This window comes from Plectropomus leopardus, chromosome 4, assembly GCF_026936395.1.
Source record: "Plectropomus leopardus strain MGB_pleo_1.0 chromosome 4, ASM2693639v1, whole genome shotgun sequence".
NCBI lineage: Eukaryota > Metazoa > Chordata > Actinopteri > Perciformes > Serranidae > Plectropomus > Plectropomus leopardus.
In genome coordinates, this window is record NC_142179.1 from 6,687,769 (window position 1) to 6,714,084 (window position 26,316).

General features: G+C 38.4%; 2 protein-coding genes across 9 annotated transcripts in view; both read left to right on the top strand.

Moving 5' to 3' along the window:
- susd2 (sushi domain containing 2) overlaps positions 1-21,950 on the top strand; it is a 76,444-nt gene extending 54,494 nt beyond the window's left edge. For 4 of the 6 annotated variants that reach the window (XM_088076433.1, XM_088076434.1, XM_088076435.1 and 1 more), the window contains one exon: positions 1,185-4,188. In XM_088076433.1, the coding sequence (XP_087932559.1) occupies positions 1,185-1,227 (43 nt within the window). In that variant the 3' untranslated portion in view covers positions 1,228-4,188. Of the gene's footprint in view, positions 1-1,184; positions 4,189-11,178; positions 16,847-21,917 lie in introns of those variants that run through there. The other 2 variants (XR_015776371.1, XM_088076432.1) reach the window with 2 other exon arrangements.
- Positions 11,179-26,316, top strand: part of kremen1 (kringle containing transmembrane protein 1) — a 94,704-nt gene continuing 79,566 nt past the window's right edge. For 2 of the 3 annotated variants that reach the window (XM_042487471.2, XM_042487472.2), the window contains exon 1: positions 24,191-24,565. In XM_042487471.2, the coding sequence (XP_042343405.1) occupies positions 24,484-24,565 (82 nt within the window). In that variant the 5' untranslated portion in view covers positions 24,191-24,483. Of the gene's footprint in view, positions 11,282-21,917; positions 22,024-24,190; positions 24,566-26,316 lie in introns of those variants that run through there. The other variant, XM_088076437.1, reaches the window with a different exon arrangement.

Genomic DNA, 26,316 nt, shown 5'->3' on the forward strand with positions numbered 1-26,316 from the left:
ATATAAACATTTCTCTTGTATCTGACTGATCAGAGATCCCTTCCTTCAAATCGAGAAAATGGAGGTCAAAATTCGCACTCCAGTTCAGCCGAAGCTTATATGCAATCTGAGATAGTAACATCAAGTGGCCATTCTCTAGATGGCTAACTAAGTTAGTTTTTTAGGGATAAAGTTCTTGCTTTGTGTTTCCCGGACAGTGTTTCCTGCTGTGCTGCACTGGAGGGATTTTATACTACAAAGGCTGAAACTCTGGAAGATAATCACTTGATTAGATCACTTTGATTTAACTCAGATGGCCGGAGCCTTATATTAGCTTCAGCTGAACTTCAATGTGTATTTTTTGCAGAGAGAGGGGACAGTGGATTGCAGTCTCTTCCATTAAGTATGCATTAGGAAGGTATCTTTCAATGGTCAGAGTAGAGAAAAGGAACAGTTATGACTAAGTACTTTCTCAGTGTACATACGGTGTGGGTAAGCAAGTATTATTTTAAGACACACTTGTGAATCCATCTTTTGAGGACATGCATAATATGCACAATATCAAAAACTGAAAAATAAATAGATTTCTGATGAGACACAGCTGTTTTTTTTTAAAAAAAAAATCAAACAGCCACTGAGCAGATACTTACAGCAACATGTGTCACCTCGTGGTCGCTGCTTGATCAAGTTCAAAAGACAATCCTCCTAAGACTGTTAATTTTCGCTGTAAAGATATAATGTCAAATCCCAACTAATGCATCACTAGTTCAAATAAGGGAGGGCTTACTGCATTATTGCATTTTGCCCTTCAACATTTATGTTCCTGTTTTGCAAGTGTCCCTAATGAACAACTACATTTTATATGCTCTGTTAATAAAACACTATTAATAAGAGCTATAAAGTGCTGTTATTAAGGACTGAGTTGAAAATGATTCCTGCCCTGATGCAAGGTCACCAGACAGTTCTCCTGCGGCCACTTTTGTTTAAACAAGTGTTTCCCATTGCGTCACTTATTCAACTCCCGTGGAGCAACAGTGCATGCAGTCTGGATGGCCATTTACCCAACATAAGTTCAGAAAGGTGAGGATAATCAGCTTTGAAATAAGGACATACCTTAGTAGAAGTGATGGTGTGAAAAACAAAAAAATCATTTTGATATTTATAGTTTGTTGTTTCAGTGACTCTTTTTTTATTTGTGTTTTCAGGGAGAAGAAAGACCAGATGATGACCCAAGAACAAACTTGCTAAACCATCTTTTGGATTATGTATCACACCACTCCACATCACAAAACCTTTAACTATCTGGCCTGTTGCAAAGAATGCATTCAGAGTTCAGCATTTGGACATCCTGTGCAGTTGTGTTGTATGTTAGGACCGTGGTCTTCTCTTGACCTGTTGACCTTATCAAGAAAAAAACTCAGGCACTAGTTAAGCTTTCAGCATGTTGTTTGGCTTCATGTTTTCCCTCTTGTTTAGTTTGGAAAACCTCCAGGTTGTGGTAAATGGTGCATAGGGGTGAGGATTGAGGGTATTGAGGTAAAGGGGAAAAATGCTGATGATTGTTTTTATATTCCCGTTTTTGCATGACTGAACGTCCGATCTTCGCTTTAGAGAGAACTGTATAAATACTACACAGAGATATCATCATCACAATCAACGCTCCCTTCTCCCGTTCAGTTTAAAATAGGACCAGATGTGTTCGTGTTCATGTCACATGTGAAGCGAACCTGATCAGTTTTTTGGTTGAGAGACTTTGAACTCTTATGTGGCCTTTGTGTGGGCAAACAGCCTTCAGTCAAACCAAGGGTTTTGCTGAGTGACTGAGAAAGAAAACTCCACAAATGTTACATAAAGGTCGCCCTTTTGCACTTTTTCAACACTTGCTTTCAGACTTTGTTTTTTGTACTTTTTAAGGGTTGGCTCACAGTAGCATTTTTGAAACCAGTTGGATATTAAAAGTCAGGTGTAACATAATGACACCTTCCTAAACAGCAAAGAACCGTCCAACTATTATAACGTTGCGTAGCGTAACATCAAGCTCTATGTCCACATTGAATATATTATATATGCATTTTTGTTACATCATATAAACAAACTATGTAGCTACCAGCTATGTGTTCAAGATCAGATTAACCACTCAAAAGATGGGTGAGAGGCCTTCATGCTATCTTCCTACATTTGCAAGTTACTTTCTAAAATAGAAAATAAATGTTTTATATTATATTTAATGGTAAGAACATAATATATAGCCAACAGGAAGTAGCCCAGCTTGCTGTTAGAAATGGTCTTTTACCTTACCAGTTACTTTCAGCTCCTTGGTGAAATCCCTCAAGAAAACTGCCACTTATGTTGTTATTTTGGTAGTGCTTTGTGTAGATAATCTCTTTAATTTAACTTCATGTATCAGCCATTCTTCGCACTTTCAAAGCGAGCGACAGATAGCCTTTAAATAGCAATGGGCCTGTTCCTTTCTAGCAAACAAACAGCTTGCACAGCTCCGCCCCTTTCCATCTCTCCTGAAACTTGCTCTTCTTCATGTTGCTGATGCTCGGCTCAAAGCCCGTCAGATACCAGTTAGTGCGTTTATAAACAAACATAACATCATGTCTATCACATTGTCATATTGCTTAATGCAATACCAGTGCTGGATGAAGTACCTAAGAGCCGTACTTGAGCAAAAGTACAAATATCTTTCCAGAAAATGACTTTGGTAAAAGTTAGTCGACTATAATTATATAACATAAGTAAAAGTCTTTAAGTATCTGTCATTTACTGTACTTAAGTATTAAAAGTAATATTATTTTATTAAATGTACTTAAGTACTGAAAGTAAAAGTACAAGTAAATGCTTGTGATAAAAAAGCATGTCAGAATTCTGAGGATAATTAGGATAACATTTATTTCTTTATAACATACACAACCTTAAAAATATAGTGTACATTATACTTGAAAGAAAAGGATTGAAAGAACAAAATCCAGCTTTTCTTCCCTCCCATTCCTTCATTTGTCCAGCCCCCCTCCTCCCTTCTTTCTATTTTGTAGTAGTTAAAATACCTGGAAATGTAGTGGAGTAAAAAAGTTGACCAAGATCTAAAAACTCAATTAAGAAAAATCAAGCAAAAAAAAAAAAAACTTAAGTACTGTAACAAAGTAACAATACCTTGTCACATTACACCACTGAGCAATGCAAACTGGGCACTGGCACATCACATCACAGCACTGTGATGCTGTCTGCACAGGTTGCTGATGTAGACTACTTTTTAATTTGCCAGAACGTGTTATCATGACAAATGTCAGTTCAGCAGGTTTGCATTAAATTAAACAGGTTTAAGCTTGCACACAAAGCGTAAATCGACCCAACTTTTACTTTTACATATCTGTATTTCTAGACTGATTGAATCAATAAATGCTTTCATTAAAATCAATGAAGGAATCAATAAATAATATTGTATACTTTTACTTTTATTTTTAACTGGCTGATTATCTGGAGCAGCTCTGTGTTCCAATATTAATGAAACTGAATTCCTGTTTTTTAGAAATCACTAAGAAATTGATGAGGGTAAATATGTTGTGATTAATCTGAAATTAACATGGAAACAACATAGTGACAGTGTTAAAGGAATATTTTTAAAGTCGGTGGCAATCTTGCATAAATCCAGAGATTTATTAAACTCTAAGGCCCTGCATATCATTTGTTGCTCACTTATACTTTCTTATATGTCTTATTGTTTGGAATTTGGGGGGTCAACCTTTAAAACAACAACGAATTCAATAGTTTGACCACAAAAACAAGCCAAAATACCTTTAGAAACCAAAACCAAGCATTTAAATAATTTGGTATATTATGAAATTATATAAATAATGATCAGAGCAAAAACATAGTTGTTCCCAGAATGTGTACAAAGACTTTTTTTTAGTTCAGGAGAGCACATATGATTCGAGGTTTTTGGAAGTTTACTATACCGAAAGCTCAAACAAGAGTCTCAAAGGAGATGCATTTCTGTAGTTGGTGTTAAAGTGTAGAACAATGCTGATATAATTATGAAAATCTGTAAACCATTTTTTGTTTCCAAAAGAATAGTTTACAACATTATTTTTGAGGGTTACAAGTGTTAATGGTTTAATTTTGTTGTTGAAATGGTGGTTTAAATACAGTTTGTACTTATTGTAATGTGTATGATGACTGAATAAAAACACATTTCAAACTGTTTGTGTGCATCTGTGAGCATGTTTATTGATCAGAAATTTAAAAAAAAGTCCGCTTTCCAAACCAGCAGTCGTGCATCGTCTGCTATCCACATGGCCCGTCAGAAAGACCGTCATCTCATGTTACTCTGCGGTCTGCTCCTCTTCTTTGAACCTGACTCACTTCTCCTTTTCCAAAACAAAAGCCCCTGGGGGGGGTCGTGAAAGGAAACAGAGTGACAGGGTCCTGTGTAGCTGATCCCTTGGAGTGATAGGTGGGGGTCCAGCTGGGGAAGAAGAAGGTCCTTGTTGGAGACTAATTGAAATAACCTGGCCTGCTGGACTTAGAAGGCTTTGAAGTTGGGTTTTTTTTGCCGCATTTGAACAGTGTTTCCTAACCAGAGGTTGTGCAACGCTCTACACTGTAAAATCTGACAAGTTTATTTTACTTAAAAACTAAGAAACCGATTGACTTGAAAAATGTCATATTATATCTAATTGTGGAGTTTACTTAAAATTTAGTTATATTTACTTATTTATTTTATATATATTTTTTTTTAAAAAGGGACCATGTACAGTTTAAAACATAAATGTTACCATTTGATAAACCAGACTATAGCTACGAGCTAATTGGCATCAGCAGTCCCTCAGCGGGTCACAACAAATACACAGCACAACAACATGATGATACAAAGTTGAACAAAATGAAGAGAAAAAGAAAAGACACAGACAAATAATACACACGATAGCACATAATGTGAAGTGGCACAAAGTAGAAGACACAAGATAAACAATGCAACATAAAACTGTAAAACAAAAAGCGTATTACATACAAAACAAAACAAAAAACTACACACACCAGCACATGACAAGTGAATGCTTGTCAGATTAGAAACAAGTTATAAAGTCTAGAGTTCAAGGTCGATGAGTGAAGGCCTGAGCAGCTTTTAACTGTTTTTTCAAAGTGGTTTTAAAAGTCCTGATAGAGCTGCAGCTCCTCACATTGTCAGAGCTCATTTTGTGATGTTGTTTCAACCTAAAAATGACAAAATGACAATAAATCGAGCTTTCTAAGTTTTAGTGAACATAGTATACTGTGCTATATATCTGTTTTCTGCTGGTTGCAAACTAGTCAATAATATTTGGATATGTTTAAATATGTTCAGAAAACAGAACACGCAGATGCCACATTTTCATCGTCATGATCAAGTTGAGACTAACTTGGTTTATTCGAGTTTGCAAGGTATTTTCACTTGTCATTTTTAAGATAAAACAACTTCACAAAATGAAATAAAAACAGATAAATTTCAAGTAAACTCAACTCTCGGATATAAAGTAAACAGAAAATACATTTCATAGTTATATTTAATGTATGTCCCTTTGTCAAGGCAATCGATTTCCAAGATTATTTTAACTAAGATCAACTTGTCAGATTTTACAGTGTATCCATTACCAGCTCCTGCAGACTGTTGTTGCTGCTTTGTCAGGCCTCAGGGACTCCTGGGACCCTATTGTTTTTCACAAAAAAACACATTAATACGCTTTACTAGCATAAATAAGTACACGTGCACCCACTTCACATGCGTGGTAATGAAACAAGTCCTGATGCTCTCACAAAGAAGAAGTAAGCCACCATGTGTGCTGCTGTCTGAGGTCTTTCTACAGTATCAGCTCACTCACTGTATAATCTCCTAACTGGGTGCAAATTTCCCTGCTTTCATGTGTCAGTCAGTGCTTACAAGAGAGGCAGTGGAGCAAGCTGCTGCGTCTGTTTGCAGAGTCAGATGTTGATTAATTGCGTATGGATGAAAGAGGAAGGTTTTCATCTTTGGGGGAGTGGGGGGGGGCTGTTCTAACCCCAAATGTTTACGCTCGCTTATCACCCCAACAGCACGGCATAATTAGTTCAATCAAATTCAAACACGAGTAAATGCTAATGTGTTCTGTGGAAGCCTGTTGCTTTCACGTGGGACTTTTCCCATTTCTCAGATCTGCTCTACATCCCTGGATTATGAAGAAAGGCCTCTGAAGTGGCTTTTGGATGAGGCTTTTGTTTTGTGTGTGTGTGTGTGTGTGTGTGTGTGTGTGTGTGTGTGTGTGTGTGTGTGTGTCTTTTTTCCCCCCTTTTTTCATATCAACTCCAGCTTTGCAGGTGTACTTTGTCCCTTACCTCCTAATACCTCACTGCTGAGCAGCACCTTCTGATGTTAACTCCTAATTTTAAGGCGTAGGTTAAAATAAAGATGGATTTCGGGATTAAGGTGTTTGCCCAAACACAGAGTTTTGTGTTTGAGTTTGTTACTGGCAACGTGAACACTTAATGTCGGGGGGAAGATTTGAGCAAACTCAGCTAATCCTAAAGTAGATAAATACACTATCTTGATTTTTTTTGTTCTCTTCTTGCAACCACAGAACAGTCATAAAAGAAATGAGCTCTAAAGACGGTTGATACCTTGTGAAATAAAGCCAAGATTCAATCAAAGAATATTAACAAAAATAATTTACACAAATCAATTTATCGCATAAATAAACACAAATATACTATAATATAATAGGTGCAAACATTCTGCCAATACAAGGAAAAATGAGAAAGTACTGTTAAAAGTTGGGGCTTTTATCTTAAATTCTAAAGTTAAAATAAACTAGTTTGAAACCTTTCAGTGTAAGATATTCTAATTTCACCATTTTCTCTTATATACCCTCAACAATATTCATTTAATGAGCTACTTTCTGCATTATTGAACTTTCAACTTCAACTTAAGCTTTCAACATTATTGTCCCCTAAGGGAAATTTGCCTCGCAGCCAGATAAAATAAACCACAGAATAAACAATCACACAGAGTCAGCCATAAGGAACAGTGACATACAGTACATAAATGCAAAAATACACTGAAACACACTGAAAGTAAAACCGTCCCTAAAAGACATCATCAGATGTCTGAATTGTACCTTGCAACTAACTGCTAATTCGCCCTGGGCGTGTTGTCCTTCTTTAAATTACCTGTGATTTGCTTCAGTGCTGTGAGTCTAAAGGTTTCAAACACATATTCAAAGCTTAATTGACTCAGATCTTTCAGGGACAGTTCAACGCAAAATCACAAACATATCTTTCCTCTTACCTGTAGACCTGGTTATCAGTCTAGATTTTTTGGTGTGAGTTGCAGAATTTTGGAGATATTGGCTGTAGAAAAGTCTGCCGTCTAGGGATGCACAATATTGGATTTTTTGCCGATATCTGATATGCCGATATAAAACGACTCATTTGGCCGATAACTGATACCAATATTAATAATATTGATAAATCAATTTTTTGCCACCTAATTGAAGTGATCATTTAATATCTTCTGTAGTAGAATTAACATCATATTTTGCATAATCTTATCATGATGGCCCACCAGCAGATGGAGACATGAAATATAATGCTTTTTAATGTATGCCATATTCATTAATTGTGCAAAGTAAGAAAAAAAATTTAAATTAATATTCATATTTATAAAATCTCTATGGCCGACATTTCTAACACTCTGCAGCTCACACTAAAACAACTTAGACTGACAAAAAGCTTTACAGGTAAGAGAAGAGATATGTATTTTTGTTTTTTGATAAACTGTCCCTTTAAGCAGTGTTAACACTTTTCAGAGCTGCCTCTATTAGCATGCAGAGCTCACACTGAAGACCACCGTACGACCCAAAGCTGAACCTCAGCTTCTGTGAGGACTCATAGAAGTGGCCGTTCAAACACAAACTGCTCTTGACATTAACACTCAGTATAACTTTACCACTCTCAAGCCAGCTACTAGTGTTCCCCCTTCTCAGTCATCAACATCAGAGACCAAACTTCATCCCCTGAGGCAATGTAATCCACTCAGCGACCAGCGGCCGTTAGGACCCAAAGCTCATTTTTCATTGCAGTCAGTTCTTTTTATAATGGAGCACGTCATTTTCCCAGGCCACAGAAAAGGCAGATACCTCACTTTACTACACCACAGATGAGCGTAGCAGAGCAAAACAGACCCAGCATGCCCAATCCACCCTTACAGATGTTCGTCTTAGACCATGCCCGACACAGGAAGCCCTTAAAGAGCAAATCAATCAGTCGGCACTGTGGAAACCGGGGGGACAAACCTCCATGGAAAGCTTGCGGAGGGGCACATTGCCAGGGGAGTGAGATGCACTACGTAGCTTGTACCAAATATAAATTCATTGCAGGCTCTTGGAAACTTGTGTTTTCATAAACACGGGAACTGGGTGGAAGCGATTTCCCGATTTGGTGTGATTCAAATGCAAAGCAGTGGAGGGCACTGACAAAAGAGAAGTGAGAGAAGAAAATAAATAAAAAATTGTTAGCGTTCGCCTTTTATTTGCCTAGAGGGAGAATATTTTCAAAGCACATTCTCATCCTGAGAAATCATTTTAGTGGTGATAATCCTCAAACAACATCCCCCTCTGATTTCTCAACTGAATGGAATACAAACCATTTTCAGAAGCTTTTATGCACAGATCAAGTAGTCTCATGAATAAAGATGTGCATCATGGCACTTCTTCGGGGCATGCAGAGATGAAGTTGTGCTCTGTCCGGGTTGTTTGTTTCCTTCTGAAGAAGTTAATTCTCTGAGAATTCCTGTGACCCTGATTCACTGCTCTCAGTATCTCTTTTTACCAAAGTTGACCGCAACCTACAGTCCTCGTGATGTGGTGTTATCTGGTTCAATCAGATCCCATTTAAAGCCACATGTTGTATTGTTGTGTGGTCTTTAATTAACTCAGTACTTTGCTGGCAAATGCAGTTTAAAGGTGATGTCCTTCCCCTTCCAGTGGACCACCGTGGGATCTTATTTTGGACAAAAATATGTCTGTTAGTCGAAGGGGAGAAACAAATAATTATTTGAATTGAATTGCTCCATGAATTACACATTTGAGGTTTGTCAATTTAAAACACATTTTTCAAGTCACAAAGTTGCTGTTTGTTATAAAACTGATGAAGTACAAGAGTCTAAAAATACATTGTTAGAAAAACTACAAAAGTTGCATAGGTGATATAATTTCCTAGCTGAAGCAATGTGTTTCGTACTGTTATATACTCAATGAAGTTGCTCGCCTGGCACATACGCCCCAAATTTTCTATCTTTTGGGTTTATTTCTACAGTATGTGTCCCACTGAATATGCGCAGTAGTGTTTCTCTCACTGGCCCCATCCATGAGTTCCCGCTCTGTTCATAGACTTTACATTGTGATGACATCAACGATTTTCAGATCACTTTTCTCAGATTCAGGAACGTTTTTCCAAATATAAAACCTCCATAGAAGAAAGAGTCGTAATTTACCTTGTTTATGATTTGAGGTGTTCTGTCAGTAGTTCTACAGATATGTCTTTTGTAACGGTGACCTATTGGGAAAATGCTTTTTGGGTGATAAGGGATTTCTTTATTGCAATGCTGCAAGTGGCGGTAGAAAATGACTGCAAAACTTAACTTCTCTCTTGGCTGCATCCCATTTAAACAGAAATCAAAGATTGAAGTTGATCACGTTCCAGTACAACATTGGGAAAACTAAGAGGTTTTTTTAGCAATACCAGTTCAAGCCTGTTTAGCCATTGTTAGCAGTAGTTAGAAGTACTGTAGCAAGAAAGAAGTTGGACAGGACTGCGTGTATGGATGTCTCAGTAAGACACAAGAAGGACAGAAGTGCAACGGCTTTCACTACAGTTTATGCACTGAGCAGCTGTCTTGGAGTTTGAGGTCAGAGTTGGTCAAGTTTCTCCAACTTTTCAGCTGGAAATCAAACTTCTGGGGTGTTCCAGTTGAAATATCCAACCCGGAATTTTATCTTCCCAGTACAAATAGAAAGCACCATATAAACCTTTTCGGATTTGGCATCTCTTGCAATTTCAGCAACAGGTTTTAAAAAAAAATTCAGTTTCTTTTCCATCACTTGAGATGTATTTCTTAGTATTTAGTAAAGTATTTAATTGTCGTTGCCAGACACTAACGTGGCGTCTATCCAAGGGAGAACCTTCAATCGCTAGATATAATCTGTCAAAGGATCACTTTATCCCCATATACCTTCAGTCTCAGTATGTAAAGCTGAGCGAGTAATTCCTCGACTCTAGATTTATGATAGCACCTGTCTGTTAGCACAAGTAAACTGTCCCAGCAGGCACGGGAATTCCCATCAAATCCAGCTCCAGAATCCCCCCAGATCATCAAGAACTTTGTTCTTGCCATCACAGATAAAGCTCTGCAATCCTTCCCAACCATTACTCTTAATGATCTGCTTAACTAGCTGCGCTACGCCAAAGCAAGTTCCAAGAAGAAAGGCAACTTCAAAAGCCACATATTCCTCCACGCTTGGTTTGTGTACCCCCCCCTTCCCCTGTTTTTCTCCTTATCGTGCACTGTGGAACTTGTCCGATGCACAGATACGATAAAGAAGGAATTAAATCTCTGCTCTGTGTACGTGGAGTTTCATCTGAGGATTTGTTTGTGTGCGTCTGTGTGTGGGTGTGCATACAGTCTGAAACCCTGTCAGTAGCAGCACACAGACACCTTTCAAATGAAGCCGCATCAGTTGACACAGGCCCAGACTTGCCTTCACCTCATTTTCTTCATATACTGACATTAGTGCCTTTAATTAAGTATTTTCAGTGATTGCAACATGCAGTGCTTTTTCATGAGGTGCAGGTAGAGTCTGCTCAGGTTCTATCCTATTGATTTTTAAATGAATGCATCAGATGACAAACTCACAATTGTTAATGTAGACATTTGCTCACTTTCAAGATTTATGCACTCAGTTTTGTATCGAGTGAGCCCACATTCTTCGGCCCCAGAGGCAGGTATTGTTTACCGTCTAGACACACTTGCTTGTGGTATCTCTGTGTGTTCTTCTGTCAGTGCGTATACCTGCTTGTGAATGTGCGATATATATCACAGGGGCATCGGCGGTCTTTTATTTTTCTCTCTCAGGCTTATTATGAATTCTCGCCACTGTGATTCATCATTTGTTGTCTCTTCCACAGCACGTCTGCACCCACAAGGTTGAAGATCTCATAAGTATTCACATCCCCGTCCCCGCTCAGCCCTGCGCTAATTGAGAGGACACAGCAGCCACGGCATCATCAGGTTAATTTCTTGTTATTCATATTTATGTGAGGGGAGAGGAGTTTCACTTTGTCATTCACTATGGCTTCTGAACTGTTGGAAAGTCACTGGGTGGTGGTTTTGACAGTATTCGTGCAAAAAATACTGTAAATTGTCATCAACATTCTATACATTCATCACTGTACTCTGGCTGTCCACATGAATTATTCAGTACACCATGCAGGTATTTAAAATGCATTTTTCTTTGCTCACTAAACCTTAGGTGTCAACTTTTAAGGAGTTCAATCTTAAAAACTTTAAAACAACTTTTTTACCCGAAAGTAACAGCCTGAACAAAATTTAGATCATTTCTAACCTGGGGATCGCGAGGCCCTCTTGATTTTAAGTAGTATAAAAAAAACAACACACGCATACACACATATATATATATATATATATATATCGAGCAAGCCTTTATATCAGCTTTTCTTTAATCTTCGTGAAGAAAACTAAAGTGTTTTCAAAGTTTAGATTATAAATGAACTTAAATGTTGAGTGTGTAGGATTCAGTAACATTTAGTGGTGAGTTTGCAGATTGCAACCAACTAAAACTTCTCTAGTGTTCCAAGCATGTAGGACAACCACAGTGGCCAACTGGAAACTGAGTAAATGCGAATGGTCCCATGCATTTCTGTGTTTTATATCATTACTCCCTTTTGCACACAGTTTGCGCTATAGGGAAGTTACAAAGTCCCATCTTTTCGCCGCGTTTGCATTCTTACACAGAACCCAACGACAACAGCATCATCTAGTGTGTGATTTTAGATGATTGGGTTAGGAGCTCCCGAATCTCATTGTTTTCCTTATAGCGGACATTTTCAGCTGCTAACTGCTGCTTTCTGAATCTCCCGCTAGTCGGTCACACACATAACATGCCGTCAAAACGACACCTCCGTCACGCTGATGATCCTGTCCTGTCGGCTGTCCCTTTATGTTGACCTGGATTTGGTGCTGTTCTCTACCTCTGTTGTTAGCTCAAAGGCAAGACAACTCTGTCCTCCCATAACGCCATCATACCTTTAATACAGAACGGTGAGGCAAAATAACAGCACAATTTTCTTGCCCTTGCAGGCTGTGTAAAAGGGGTTTTTGGAATGAAATGTCTGATTTTGGACTGCTGGACAGACAAAACAAGGAATTTGAAGATGTCACCTTGGACTCTAAAAACTTAGTTGGAATTTTATCACATTTAATTAAAAGATGAATAAAGAAAATAATTGTTTTACCCTTTTCTACCCATTTTAATTGTGCGGCATATTTATAACGCAATAGTTGAACTTTTAATGCGATCAGTACTACATTTAACTTTTGACCATCCTTTAAAAGATTTCATATTTATCCCCAACCACACACCTATGGACCATTTATTCCCTAAGTGCTGACTGAACGGTACTATTGCCAAGGCTGCCAACAGTGTGCACACACACATCATGTTAGACCACTACAAGTCATGTGGCACTGTGCCCTGTCATCTCCTCAGACAGGTCCTGTGTGTACTGGTCTGTGAGCTGAATCTAAAGAGATTTATTTTTTAAAAAATGTTTGAAATGTTAGTTTTAAAATAATTCTGTATTTATAACAACTTTATTTAAGATTGCACCAAGCTAGATTCTTTTGGCCCGCAACATATAACATATCTAAAGTTCACTGACTACAAATGTAACAAATTCTAATTTATGCCATTCAGATACAGTCTGCAGTAATCTCTCTTGCTGCTTCTTGTGTGCGGTGTCTGACTGTGCAGCACAGTGTAATCCTCTGGATGCGAACTGAGATCTTCCAAGTTGTTTTTCCTTCAGTTTCAGTGTGATTTGCAGGCGAGGATTTGTCATGCTTTCTGAATTGAGTGTTAGGAGATTGCATGGAGGACACAGTTTCCCCTGACTAGTTTCATTTAATAATTGGGACTGAGATGTAGTGGGAGACCTGCCAAACATCAGCACAACATTGTGCATTAGCAACGGCTGTGCAGGGGGATCGCCTTGTTCACAGCTTGAAACCTTAAACCTGCAAACATACATGTGTTGATGCCTTCTGTGGCCTGAGACGCAGTTCATGGATTGTGTCACTGCAGATATGTGACACGATGGAATTGTTTTTCTGTTTTTCACTTGGCCACAAAATGTTTAGCTGCTGAAATGACGTCAAGACGCTCTTCATCTTCTTTTTGTTCAGCTCTTGTAAACAGTGTAGCCATACCAAAGTTTGCATCCTCAGAGTGTGTTTCTCATCAGCAGTTTACACTTTACATATGGTGGACTGTGGTTCTCGCATTGCATTCCCTGCATGGATGAAACGAACAAGGCGCCCATCAGAGGATGTTTGCAATGTTGAGTTTCACGTGGAAAAAAAAAGAGGTACAGTGTAAAAACAAGTCTGGCCTCAGTATACCCCGCAAAGCTGAAACCCCCTGGAGTTGTTTGTGCACAAAAAAGAACATTTGGGTTGAAGCTGATTTAGTGTGGTGACCACTTTCTACAACTCTTTGATGAGCGAGCTCAGACAACTTTCAAAAGAAAACACAGCATTTTCAAATGCAAAGAAAAAATTCATTTAATGTTATTTGCTCTTCTTCAGCAAAACAAGGTTTACCCACAATTTTCCAGAGCCAAAACTGGTCCCCAAGTAGATACTTAAGATCTGTCATTCCAGCCCAATAGAGAAAACTTGTAATTGTTTAGAGGCCTCACTTGAGCTTTAGTACCATGGCTTTTGGTCCTCTGTGCTTCATATCGTTCTCCGATTAGATACACAAAGGCGCTGATGCTCCTTTACCATTAGCAGCTCTTCTTGAGTGTGAGTCAAAAGTTGTGTCATAGTCAGCCCACAAACAGACACACTGGGTGGGGACATTGTTTCATTGCGGGAAGTGCGGCATCACTGGCCAGAAATCCTCTAGTTTTTGGCTCTTTTCCTGCTCTGTGATGAGTTAAAGCGAAGATATTTCTGACTCGGAAGAATGATGATGGTGATGATGTTAGCCGTGATGTCCTTATCTTTGTTGGCAGTAAAGGGCAAATGAGAAAGAGAAAACTGTTTTGTTCGATTATATAAATCACAAGCACCAGGAAAGGCTGAGTTGTACCGTCTTCAGGCAGTGAAGAGCTGATCACAACAGGCCGGTTGCCAGAAGAAAAAGTTGGCATTTTCGTGCAAACCACGAATATGTTACATTTGTCCATTTGATATTATAACATCAATGTTTCTAAAGTGACGTAGTATGTGAGCTGACTTTGTCATCGGGATGGATGGCATGATACATAGGTGAGACACAAGACGCCTGCCAAGCTGCAGACCAGTGTTCGAGATCAACAGACAGCATGATTATTGATTATTGATTATTGATTTAGCAAATCATTCCTGTATTTCCAGCAGCTGTCAAGGCTCCAATGGTGTTTCCAACTTGAGTAGTGCCACAAAAAGAGCTTCTTTTTAACCAAAACTCTGCTGCAATTCCTGCTGGGATAATGTCAGGAAAAGCACTTCTTTTTTTTAACCAAAATTGTTCTGCATTTTCTGACGGGATAGTGCCACAAAAACACTTTTTTTTTTTTTATCAATACATTGCTGTGTTTTCTTCTGGAATGGTGCTATGAAAAGTAAAGACATTGCTGCATATCCTGCTGGGATTGTGACACAAAAAGTCATTTTTTAGCAAGACATTGCTGTACATCCTGCGGGGGTAGTGACACAAGATGTTGTTTTTTTTTTTTATTGAAACACTGCTGCATTTCTTGCTGGGAGATTGCGGCAAAAAGTGGTTGTTTTTACTTTTACTTTAAAGTTATTGCTGGAATAGTGGTACAAGAAGTAGATGTACACATTCACCATACCATTGTTGAAACTAAGAGTTTTAGGGTATCTGTTGCATAATAATGTGCAAATGCTGCGGTTGACAGAAATGTTAACACTTCGCTTTTTTTTTTTTTGGCAGTTGAGTTGGTCACAAGGAAAACTGTAGAGTACATTATCCAGAAGTCTGAGAGGATCATGGTTTTTTAGAGGAATACTCCATTGTGATTTAAATTCACAATGGAATCTAATTGATTAAATCAACCAGTAAATCAAATCATCTTTGTTTCTATCACTGTTTTTTTGTTGTTGTTGTTGTTGTTGTTATTTTTTTACATTTCTTTGAGTGGCACTACTACTGCTACCACCCCGTTTAGCAGAATTTTTACTGCATCACCCTATAAATCAGTCACTTTTATAGGATTTACCCAAAATGGAATGAACACTTATGCAGGGACCAGGCACTGGTTTACAAGGACTGAGATGCTTTAGGTTTGGGTTTTGGTTTGGTTTTGTGACTCAGTATTTTTGCCTTTTTTAAGGGTGGTTGACAAAGGCACGAGAAACATGAATGGCTGGCGTGCGATGTTACAAGGTGCCTGCTGGGTTGATGCTCTACCAGCCATTCTCATCTTGTGCTCAAGAGTTTACTTCTCCTTATTCTCTCCGTTCAAACTATTTAATCTCATTGTCATCTTAAAGGATAGTCTAAATTTATTACAGTTTATTTTCAGGGGTGTGATCATCATTCCTAGCTCTACTCACTAAATTCACTGCTAAGATCTCAGACTGTGACATTGCTTAAAACAATTTTGACAGAACAAGAAACACAAGTAGTCAAACCCCGAGGTCAGCCAGGAAAAGAAAACAAAGACAAAATCATAAACTTCCTACTAAAACTGTCCGTTGCAAACATCCTTCACAGACAAACGTTCTGGTTAACACTAAGCACAGTACCATATGGGCTGGGAGGAAAAAGTCAATACAGCATAGTATTGCAATATTTTTGCATGGGTATATCATATTGATACATGGACGCCAAGTACAGATTTTTTTATTTCATAGAAATTATTAATATTAAAAATACAAAACTTCTGGCAGACTACTAGAATGCTTGTTTTAGTCCACTAGATATATTTTGCTGCAATGAAAATGATTGAAGTGAGATGAATAAACTGGAAACTTTAATGTATTAGATAAAACAGATGTTGACAAAGTTTACCTTTGGGGATATAATTTGCAGTAAAAAAAAGTAATAAATCACAATATATCACAATATGTTATCACAATATGTTTTCACAACAGTCAGTATATCGCAAAAATCGCAAAAATGTATTTTTGACTTAATTATCATGATAACATTGTACTGTGACTCAAGTGTTGTGATAATGCTGTATTGTGACTTATAGTGTGATAATATTGCATTGTGCTTAAGTATTGTGATTAAGTCATATGGTGATGTCATGACAAGTAGCGTGACAATATAATTTTGTTACTTAAGTATTGTGACATTAGCATATAATGTATTCTGACTAAAGTATCATGATAATATCATATTGTGGTAATGTTGTATCATGACGTAGGTACCGCAATAATATCGTATTGTGACTTTAATATCGTGATATTAACATAACATTGTATTTTGAGTAATGTGAAAATACTGTAACCTGACTTCAGTATCGTGATATTATTGCATCATGATTTAAGTATTGTGATAATAATGTATTGTGACTTATAAAATGTGATAACTTTGTATTGTGACTCTAGTATCGTAATAATTGTGACTTGTGACTAATAATTATAAGTGTCGTGATTATATCATATTATGATTTAGTAATGTGACAAAATATCGTGACTTAAGTGTCGTGATAATATCATAACACCCCTAAGTACCAAAGGCGTGTGCACTGTGCAAAGAGGGATTATCATATACATATTTTCTAAGTTCTACCACCAAATTAATAACTTTTAATTATCTAGATAAACTGCTGGCTTCTTGATTACCTGTCAGATTGTCATAATGCTTATGATTTTTTCTCATTTGAATTCGATGTAGCGTTGACGCCGTGTTCCCAAATCTCCACAACTGCTTTGATAGCTAGAAAAGATGGGACAAAATATGACGGTGACTCCTGAGTTCTAACTGTAATGAAGCTATTTGCAATCATTTAGTCCAGATGAATATGTTGGTATATACAGACACGTGTTCCATCAGCTTCTCTGGTTGGTTTCTATTGTTTCTCATTTTCTTTTTGGCTCTCTCTTAAAGGAGATAAAGGCTGAGCAACGTAACAATAAACATTCCAGAGGGTGTCACCCACCCGGAGCCTAATTAGAGACCCGGGAGGCCGAGCAAGATGGATGACTGTTGTGTGTGTCAGAGAAGAGAGGCGGAGGAGGAGCGGTTGTGGTGCAGCAGCGGCTGCTGGTTACGTGCAGGTGGCTGGATGTAAATGTTAGCTTTTATCTTGACTTTGAACACGGGTAAGCTCAGGGGCCTGCACAGGTGTGTGTGTGTGTGTGTGTCTGTGTGTGTGTGTAGGGGACAGGAGTTGAGGGAAGATGATGGCTCGGGGGGGTGGGTGTTAGCAGTACAGATAGGGCCGGAGGCAGTCATTTGTCAGGGGGAGTCCACTTCATGAAAGCTTTGCTGGGGTCAGAGAGTGACACCATAATGTGTGTTGTGTGTGTGTGCGACCACTAATGATGTGGATCATATAGACACTGATGTGGCCGCGTGGGGGGTTGTTGGCCGGGTCATACAGACTTCAGACAACGACCAGATGCTTTGGTTGAGTAATCGCATTGACTCACTGTGTCCCCCATAGGAGTAGACGCAAGAAGTTGTGCGTCAATGTGTGCCAGCATGTTTTGTTTTTAATTAATGTAATGAGCCGAGAGACGGCAGAGATTATTTTGGCAGTGAGGAGAATGATCGCGACAGCAAACAGTGACTCAGTGGTGATGTCAAAGAAGGAGACAAAATCAGCATCTTTCTTCTTGTCACACTGATGCCAAAAACAGAGGGGGAAAAAGGGTGCAAGACACATGTCCACAACCTTCGAAATGTAGCCTCAGAAGCCAGCAGGAAAATACCGGTTTTAAAGGTTTAGTGCACCCAATTTACTAAAGAACATATCTTAAAACTTTTTATCTGCTTTGGTTTTAAGATAACCCTCTGGCTTTCCAAAATGGCTGTGTGAGGTGTCCACCCAGACACAATATCCTGGTTTCTCCTAATATTCCACAGCAACTGCCAGAATGAATGTTAGACATTTCTGCAAACCACGTATCAGTATGTAACATTTGTGCGTTATTATGTAGCAGATACATTAAGACAATTTTTTTACAACGTCCATGGTTAATTTGTGGTTATGTTTAGGCTCCAAAAACACTTGGTTATATTTAGGCAAAGATCACATTTTGGTGTAGAATATCCAGTTTTGGTGGCACAATCCACTATGGAAACACAGCAATGCCCTTTTTGTGGCACTATTCTGGCAGGAAACACAACAATGTGTATTAAAACCAAGCAGTTTTTGTGGATCTATTCCAGGAACTCAGCAGTGTCTCTGTAAAAAAAGTGCTTTTTGTGGAAATACAGCTATGTCTGTAAAAAACAAGCACTTTTTGTAGCACTTATCCGATTTGAAAAACAGTGATGTCCTGGTAAAAAAAAAAATAGCACTTTTTGTGACAGTATTCTGGCAGTAAAAGCAGCAATGTCTCATCAAAAACTTCACTTTTTGTGGTACTACTCTGGCAGGAAACGCAGAGATGTCTCTTTAAAAAACTTAAAAAATCTCTTTCTTTGCACTATCCTGGTAGGAAATTCAGTGATTTCTTAGCAAAAAACAAAAAAAAAAGATTTTTTTGCGGCACTATCCTGGTTGGAAACACAGCTTTATTTTGGTAAAAAAAAACTGCAGTGATGTTTTGGTATAAAACAATTGCTTTCATTGGTACAGTCTTGGTGGAAACAGCGATTGGTTGCTACAGAACAACCAGTTTTGTCATTTGTTGGTCTCAAACAGTGGTCTGCAAATTGACAGCCATCTCGCAGATGTTAGGCACTCTTATATAACTGCAACATGTAGTATTCAAGTGTAACAGGGGACTCAATATGTGGATACATACTTTTAATAAAATCATAGTTGTTTTTATGTTAGTTGAGCTGCTCTACAGTCTTTCCACGTGCCCCCTCGCACCAGCTGAAGTACCCTCTGGGCTACGAGGAGCCCACGATGAGAATCACGGCTCTAGTGTATAACTTGAACAATTCATTCATTGATTATCAAAATAGTTACAGATTAATTTCTCATGAACGCTGCTCACAGTGAGGTGTGTGAATGATCACGCTGCTGTTGAGTTTCTAAATGTCATTTTTCATGCTGTGAACCACAAATGAATTTCAAATCACCTTTTATTGTATCGAAGTGGTGGCTCAAATGTCAAAGACTTGATTCTACTAAATTAAACAAAATATGTTTTTTGCCCTTCTCAGATGAAATTAAAAAAAACAGTTTTCATGATGCATAACAAAGTCTTGAGAGCTACAGGTACAACGCAACTCAAAATACTTTTGGATGCCAAGAAGGAGAGAAAGCAAAGCACAGAGGGAGACACAGTTTTGACCACAAAGGAGAGAAATGTGGCATTAAAATTCATGGCCAGGCGCTCATGTTTACTCAAGAGAAAACAAGGACATGACATAGTCTTGGCTCCTGAATTTGTGAATTCAAAGCATCTGGGCCAACTTCTAATTCAACTATGCATAACTTCCCATTGGCAGGCAGGTCAGGGATGCCAGAGTACTTTCTAATACATCTCAGTGGATTATTCTTGCTGCGACCTCCAGCCTCCGTCTTGCATAACTCAGCAGGCAGGACACACCGACAGGGTGAAGGGCTCGGCTCTCGCTGCGGCCACCCATGCTAAAAATGTACACACACCGTACCGTGAGGGACTCTGGATGCTCGTCGTCTGCTGCTCTCAACCAAATGAAAAACAGTCTAAAAGGCAAAATGCCAAAAGAATTAAGTTTGAATGTCAAGTGTGAAAGTGTCGAGTTTTATCTGGAGAGAGCAAAAAGACAGAACAGAATTACAGTAACTCCAGCAGACCACAAGGAATGTGGCCAGGCGGCGTGTGCAGACAAGTCCAACATGTGATCACACACATACACACAACACACACAGAAAGAGAGGGAGACAAAGAAGACAAAGGAAGCTTTGCTACCACAACTGCAGCATCACACAGTGATAGCAGGGAAGATGGGAGGTAATGACAGGACTCCGATTCAGGTTAATATTCATATGGACATAGTAGCTGAAACTCTTCTTTCTATGAGCACATACTCACAACATGTCACATATTAAATAATGAAAGCAAAATATAGGATACAGTAGTGGTGTGTGAATGTATAGTGGTCTGACAAAACGAGACATATAAATACATCACTATCAGCTCTGGGAATTTCATTAAGAATATGATCCATTAATTAATAATAAAAAACAATGTTTAGTTGCTGTCTTTGACATGTAAAATCAGCCAAATCTGCTTTACGTATCAAAAGTAGAAGTATGGCTCCTGTGAGTATTAATTATCAGATATTAAATTAATAACAGTTCTCCAGTATATTAATGCACAAATGTTAAAAATATTCAGTTACAACATATATATGCCGTAGATAACTAAGGTTGAGTGTATTAAAATTACTTTACATACCAAGTTTAATCTATGAAAAATTGTCATATTTTCTATACTCATATACAATTCTACAATTCTACAATTTCATTTAGCAGACGCTTTTATCCAAAGCGACGTACAACACAAGCAAGAATTTGGACTTAAGGAAAAAACCCTTAGTAAGTGCAAAAAGTGCCGTTCTGTAAAATCTTAAGTTGCAAAGTAACTATAGTTGCAAAATAAAGTATTTCCCACTTAAAGGTAGTGGGGAAGAAGTACAAAGTTGCAGAAAAAAAAACCTAAGTAAAGTAAGCCTACCTCAAAATGTTTATTGTAAAAGTACAGTACTTGATTAACCCTTTGAAACCTGAGTAATTCTTGATTGTGAACTTGCAAAAACATGAGGAGAAAGCAGTGAGCAACTTAATAAGACACGACCCAAAAATTAGCAAGAAGTAGGGAAAAGTTACAAGAAACATTTCTGAAAATAAGCACAAAAAATGACTAAAAAAGTGCTGAAATTGAAAAAACAGAAAATCAATACATTTTTTTAGAACACAGTTTTAAATATATAATAATAATAATAGCTATGAACAGGGTTTTCTGTTTCTTTGTCTATTTTCCACTTGAAAAAATAACATTTAGGTGATATTCTTGTCATTTTTTACTACTGATTTTCTTGCCCAGGCTTTCAAAAGAAATCCAACCAATGTGTTTCAGAGGGGTTAAGCAGCTGTAAAAGCAGCACAAGAAAACCAATGTCCATCCTGGTCTCAAAGGGTTAAACATACATTTTTTTCCCCAATATTTTTAAGGTATTCAGTACATATAGTGCACTGAATGACCCAATGCAGTTTGAGAAAAGGTTAGACATCCCAGTAATCACCACAGTAAACTGTCAGTGGGTTAAATTACAATAAATCTGCTGCTCTCAAACAGTCTGTCACTGTAATATAAGTGGAGTTTTTACCAGCCAGTATCTCCAGGCCACACAGTTACATTTCTCAAAAGGGCACACGTCATGCTAGATTACTTTCCCAGTGCGCCCCATCTCAACCCCGTCGGTTTTGGCAAAATAAATGTTGGTCTTTTTTTTCTTGGAGAGTGGTGAGCTCATACTGGATTTTTCTATTTTTAGGTTAACTGGCTGGCTCGGACACTTCTTCAGTGCTGCACGATGCTCGCAGTGAGACACAAGAGGGTGCTGTTTCACACTGAAGGAGCCGGTCTGAAACGGCAAAGAGGTGAGAGGCACCGACAGTGGGTCACTGCACCTGTTTCCATCCAGTAAGCAAAATAAGAAAAGCTTCCAAGTCATCCAAGGAGCACAGTTTTTTTCACACCCTGATTTAATATTATAATCTGTTGAGTTTCCACTAAGAAGGCCTTTAAGGCCGACATACACCAGCTTTAAAATTAATGCCTGAAATTCAAACATGCTCTGCTCATATGCTTTAGTTTAAAATAGTCCTGTGATTAAGAAGAATCTAGCAGAAAGAATCAACAACTAAAACTCACTCGGAAAAAGAGGTCTTTTATTCCCAAAACTGTGCCCGGGGACTTGTTTCTATTTATTAAATGTTAGCGACAAATAACAGAACATAGAAATCTTTTGTGATCACAAGTTCCTTTGATCACAACTCCAGCTGCAAGAAGAAAATTTGAGATTTCTCCTGGAGGAAATACTGAATTTCCCTAGCCTCATCAACGTCTTAATTAATCTTCATTGTATGAGGCTCAGGGCTACCTGCTGTAACCACCGCTCCATCAGGATCACGTGCAAATCCTTCTCCCCCTCCGGCATAAAGTAGCTATTAAAATGATATATTACTGAGGTCCTTTGACTTGCCTTTGTTTGCAGTTTTGTTGCCCAGGGGTTTTCAAACATAATGGACCTCCGATTAGATTAAGAACATAAAAACCATGACAAAACTCCCATAATCATATGGGATTTATTGTGCGTCTCTGTTACTGCGTAGCATGTTGATAGTGTACCGTCATACTTTATGGTCGTTCTGATCTCCTGTGGCCACTAATATATGGACCTAATCATAAACACATAATGAATGTATGGCGCTTAAACGTCCCATATGATGCTCATTTTCAGTATCATACTTTTATTTTGTTTTTCTACTTGAACACACTTGCTTAAATAATCAAAAAGTACATTATTTTCTCATAATGTCTACCTGTATTTACCTTTATTCACCATCTGTCTGAAATGCTCCTTTTTAGCGTCTCTCTATTTAAGCCCCTCAACTGAAAAATCACGGTTTTCTCTGGTCAGTGTTTGTTTCCAGCCACGGAAAATACTCTAACAGCACTTACTGTCTTTTTAGATAGATCTATCATCTCACTGAAATCACATTGTCGTGTGATGAGCTGAGATACTGGCTTCATGTTTACTTCTTGTCAGCTGTAAAATTCACATACATGCCAAACATCCCAATGAGGAATACAAAGGGACCCATTTAAAATGTTTATGTTTCAAGTTTAAAACAGTCAATATACTCGATGAAATGTTTGACAGTACATTTACAGTAAATTACTGGCTACTAGTTGCATTACTTTCACAGTAAGTTACTGTATCATTTTATAGTAATTTATTGTGAAATATTACAATTACATCCTTTAAAATCCTGGAAATAAACACAGCATCTCCTTATCTGTATCACTATATCATTTTCACTGCAATTTATTTGGAAATAATCACAACATCTCCATATCTGTATCACTTTTTTGTCATTTAAAGTAATTTACTATAAAATATTACAGTTACATACTAAAAAATCCTAGAAATAATCCCAACATCCCGGTATCTATATCAGTTTTTATCATTTTTACAGTAATTTATTTTAAAATATCATAGTTACATTCTGAAACAAACCTGGAAATGGTCATGTCATCTCTGTATCTTTATTACATTATAAATTTACAGTATTTTTTTGTGAAATATTACAGTTACATCCTGTAAAATCCTGTAAATAATTAACAATGACTTGTGACATCACAAATTCACAAAAAAATCATGTCAGCTTGTTTTAAATGCACAGTATCTGAATTCAGACTGTATGTATTTCTCTGTTGAATGGGCATTTTGATACTCACTCAGTTTTTATATAGCCCATTTACTTGCTTTGTATTATAAAACAAATCTGACTTTTTACAAGAGGGGGCCTTTAAAGTTACCATCTGGAATAGTTTTGGAGTGATTTTCCTGCGTGTTTTTCTAAGTTTTACTGTAATATTAGACGTATTATCAGGTTAATACTGTGGGAATATGCTTGGAATCCATTCTGTAAAGAGGGGAAATCTGTTTATACTTTATTAACCTGCTGCTCATTGCACCACTGAGTCCAGCCCCAGCACCGTCACCCTCCCTCCCTCTCTCCCTCCCTCCTCCTCTTTTCTTTCTGCCGCTTCCCCAGCGCTGCAGGTTGAATCTGTTGCCCCTATTTCCTGTCACATGGGCTGGAAATAGGATCCCTGCTTTCTACTATCTGTTCCCGTCTTGGTGGTGTCAGTGTAGTAGTGGCTGTAGGACCTGCCTTGAAGTTCAGGGACTTTTAACGCCGGCCAAAGAGCGACTCCCGCACAGACCCGGACCGTCAGTCAGTCAGTCCACCAGCAGCTCCGCCGCTCTGCGCATCCGTCGGTCTGGCTGCGCTTCACCTGAGAGCCAGTTCAGACTCTTTAACCACACCATGTATTCCTGGACAGCCGCATCTGCCCTTCTTCTTCTCGCCGGGGTTACTTCTTCAGCGGCGTTAAGTGTTTTCGACACCGGTGAGTCAAACTTTTCCACGCGCAAGGATGAATTCCGATAAATATTGTCGTGAAGCGTCTCCAAAGTTGCTCTTTTGCGCATTTGACAGGCTGTGATCCTGACAGAAATGTAGTCGGAAGTGCGCTTGTTTCAACGTTATGGTGAATTTATTCCTATTTTGCTGCTATTCTGTGCGTCCAACATGTCACAGATTGCAGTCGCTGTAACTTCATTCATAGTTCAAATCACACGCTGTTTCCAAAACTGCGCGATGTCTGTTCTCTTGGTGTTTGCGGCCAAAGGAATGTTGTTATTGGATTACAAGAGGTAATGTGAGTCTGATCAGACCACAGTTTCAGTGTTGATTCCACACCTACAGGGCAAACACTTTTGGCCAAAACCGTATCCAAAGGTGTCCTCGGACGTGTAGAGTCCCGCGTGATCCGACAAAAATGTATGTAAACCTGGAAAAGACTTAATCATCTGGAAACGATGTTATGTTGTTCTGAAAGTTGCGTTTCAGTGTAATCTTGTGCTCGTGAGCCAAACAAGCAGCTTTTACGCACTGGACTATCCAGCACATCCTGCGCCTCATGTGTTTACCTGTTCTGCACCAGCTGTTTATAGCTGATCAATCGCCTTGTGATCTGTTTTATTGGTCACATTTGAACATTTTATGTGATGTTTGCAATATTACAGTGGTCTGCACGGCATTACTGGTTATTGTGTCTTTAATTTAACCACACAGACATCAGCCCCCCTTTTGAAATGCACTCAAAACCCTCCGTTCAGTCATCGGATATCATCACATTTAATTCTCCATCAAGTCCAGATTAATACGCAGGGGCACGTTCACGTCTCCCTGCAGCACTTCAAAGTTACCGCCATCCAAAGCTAAATATTTTTGTTTTAATGTGAATATCTAATAACTGTGACCACACAAACCGAGCTTCTGCTTGCTGTAATTTGTGCCGCGTTTCATGTCGGAGCAGCAAATCCTCATGCTTTCCTTTTTAATTTTTTTGTCTCTTAATTATACCCTTGGATTTCAAATTAGAGGGTCCACCATCTGGGCTAGTGCGTAAGTACTCCCATGTGTACCTATGTATTAACAAAGTATTTAAAGCAATGGTATTCCCCCTCATAACACTGGGGAGAGAAAAAGGGCAGAGTTTATGTTTAGTTGAAGTCAGCTGTGCCGTATTTACTGTACAGTAAAACAGTCATTTCATGCTTCTACATGAAGTGACGCTCTTGTTGGAAATGCGAAGACTGTTTGAAGCTCTCTCTGCTCTGTTTTCCCAAAATATGTTTGGACAGTGCAGGTCAGACTGAATGTGAAACCTCACAACAGCAAAAGGAAGTAGAGACACTGTTATCTGTTAGTTTTTTCTCTGATTATTTGTTGATGTCTGGAGATAGTAGAGTTCAAAAGCAGACAACTGGTCTTATGCAGTAAGTGTGAGCCCGCTGGCATTTCAAATCAGAGAATAAGGGTCTTATTTATAAATGTACAATTTGTGCTCATCGGCAAGAGAAATCTTATCAGAGGAGATGAAGTTTGTGGTTGTTGCAAAACTATCAACACTTTAGATTGGTGAAAGGCATTCTGGTTAATAGGGGTCGACAGATTATCAGCCTTGCTGATTTTTAGGGCAAATATTTGGCATTTTGCAGATTATCTGTATTGGCATTTTATTTTAATGAGCGCGGATGAAATTAATTGATGAAAATGTGTGCGTATTACTCTCCAGCACCAGGGAAGGCAGGC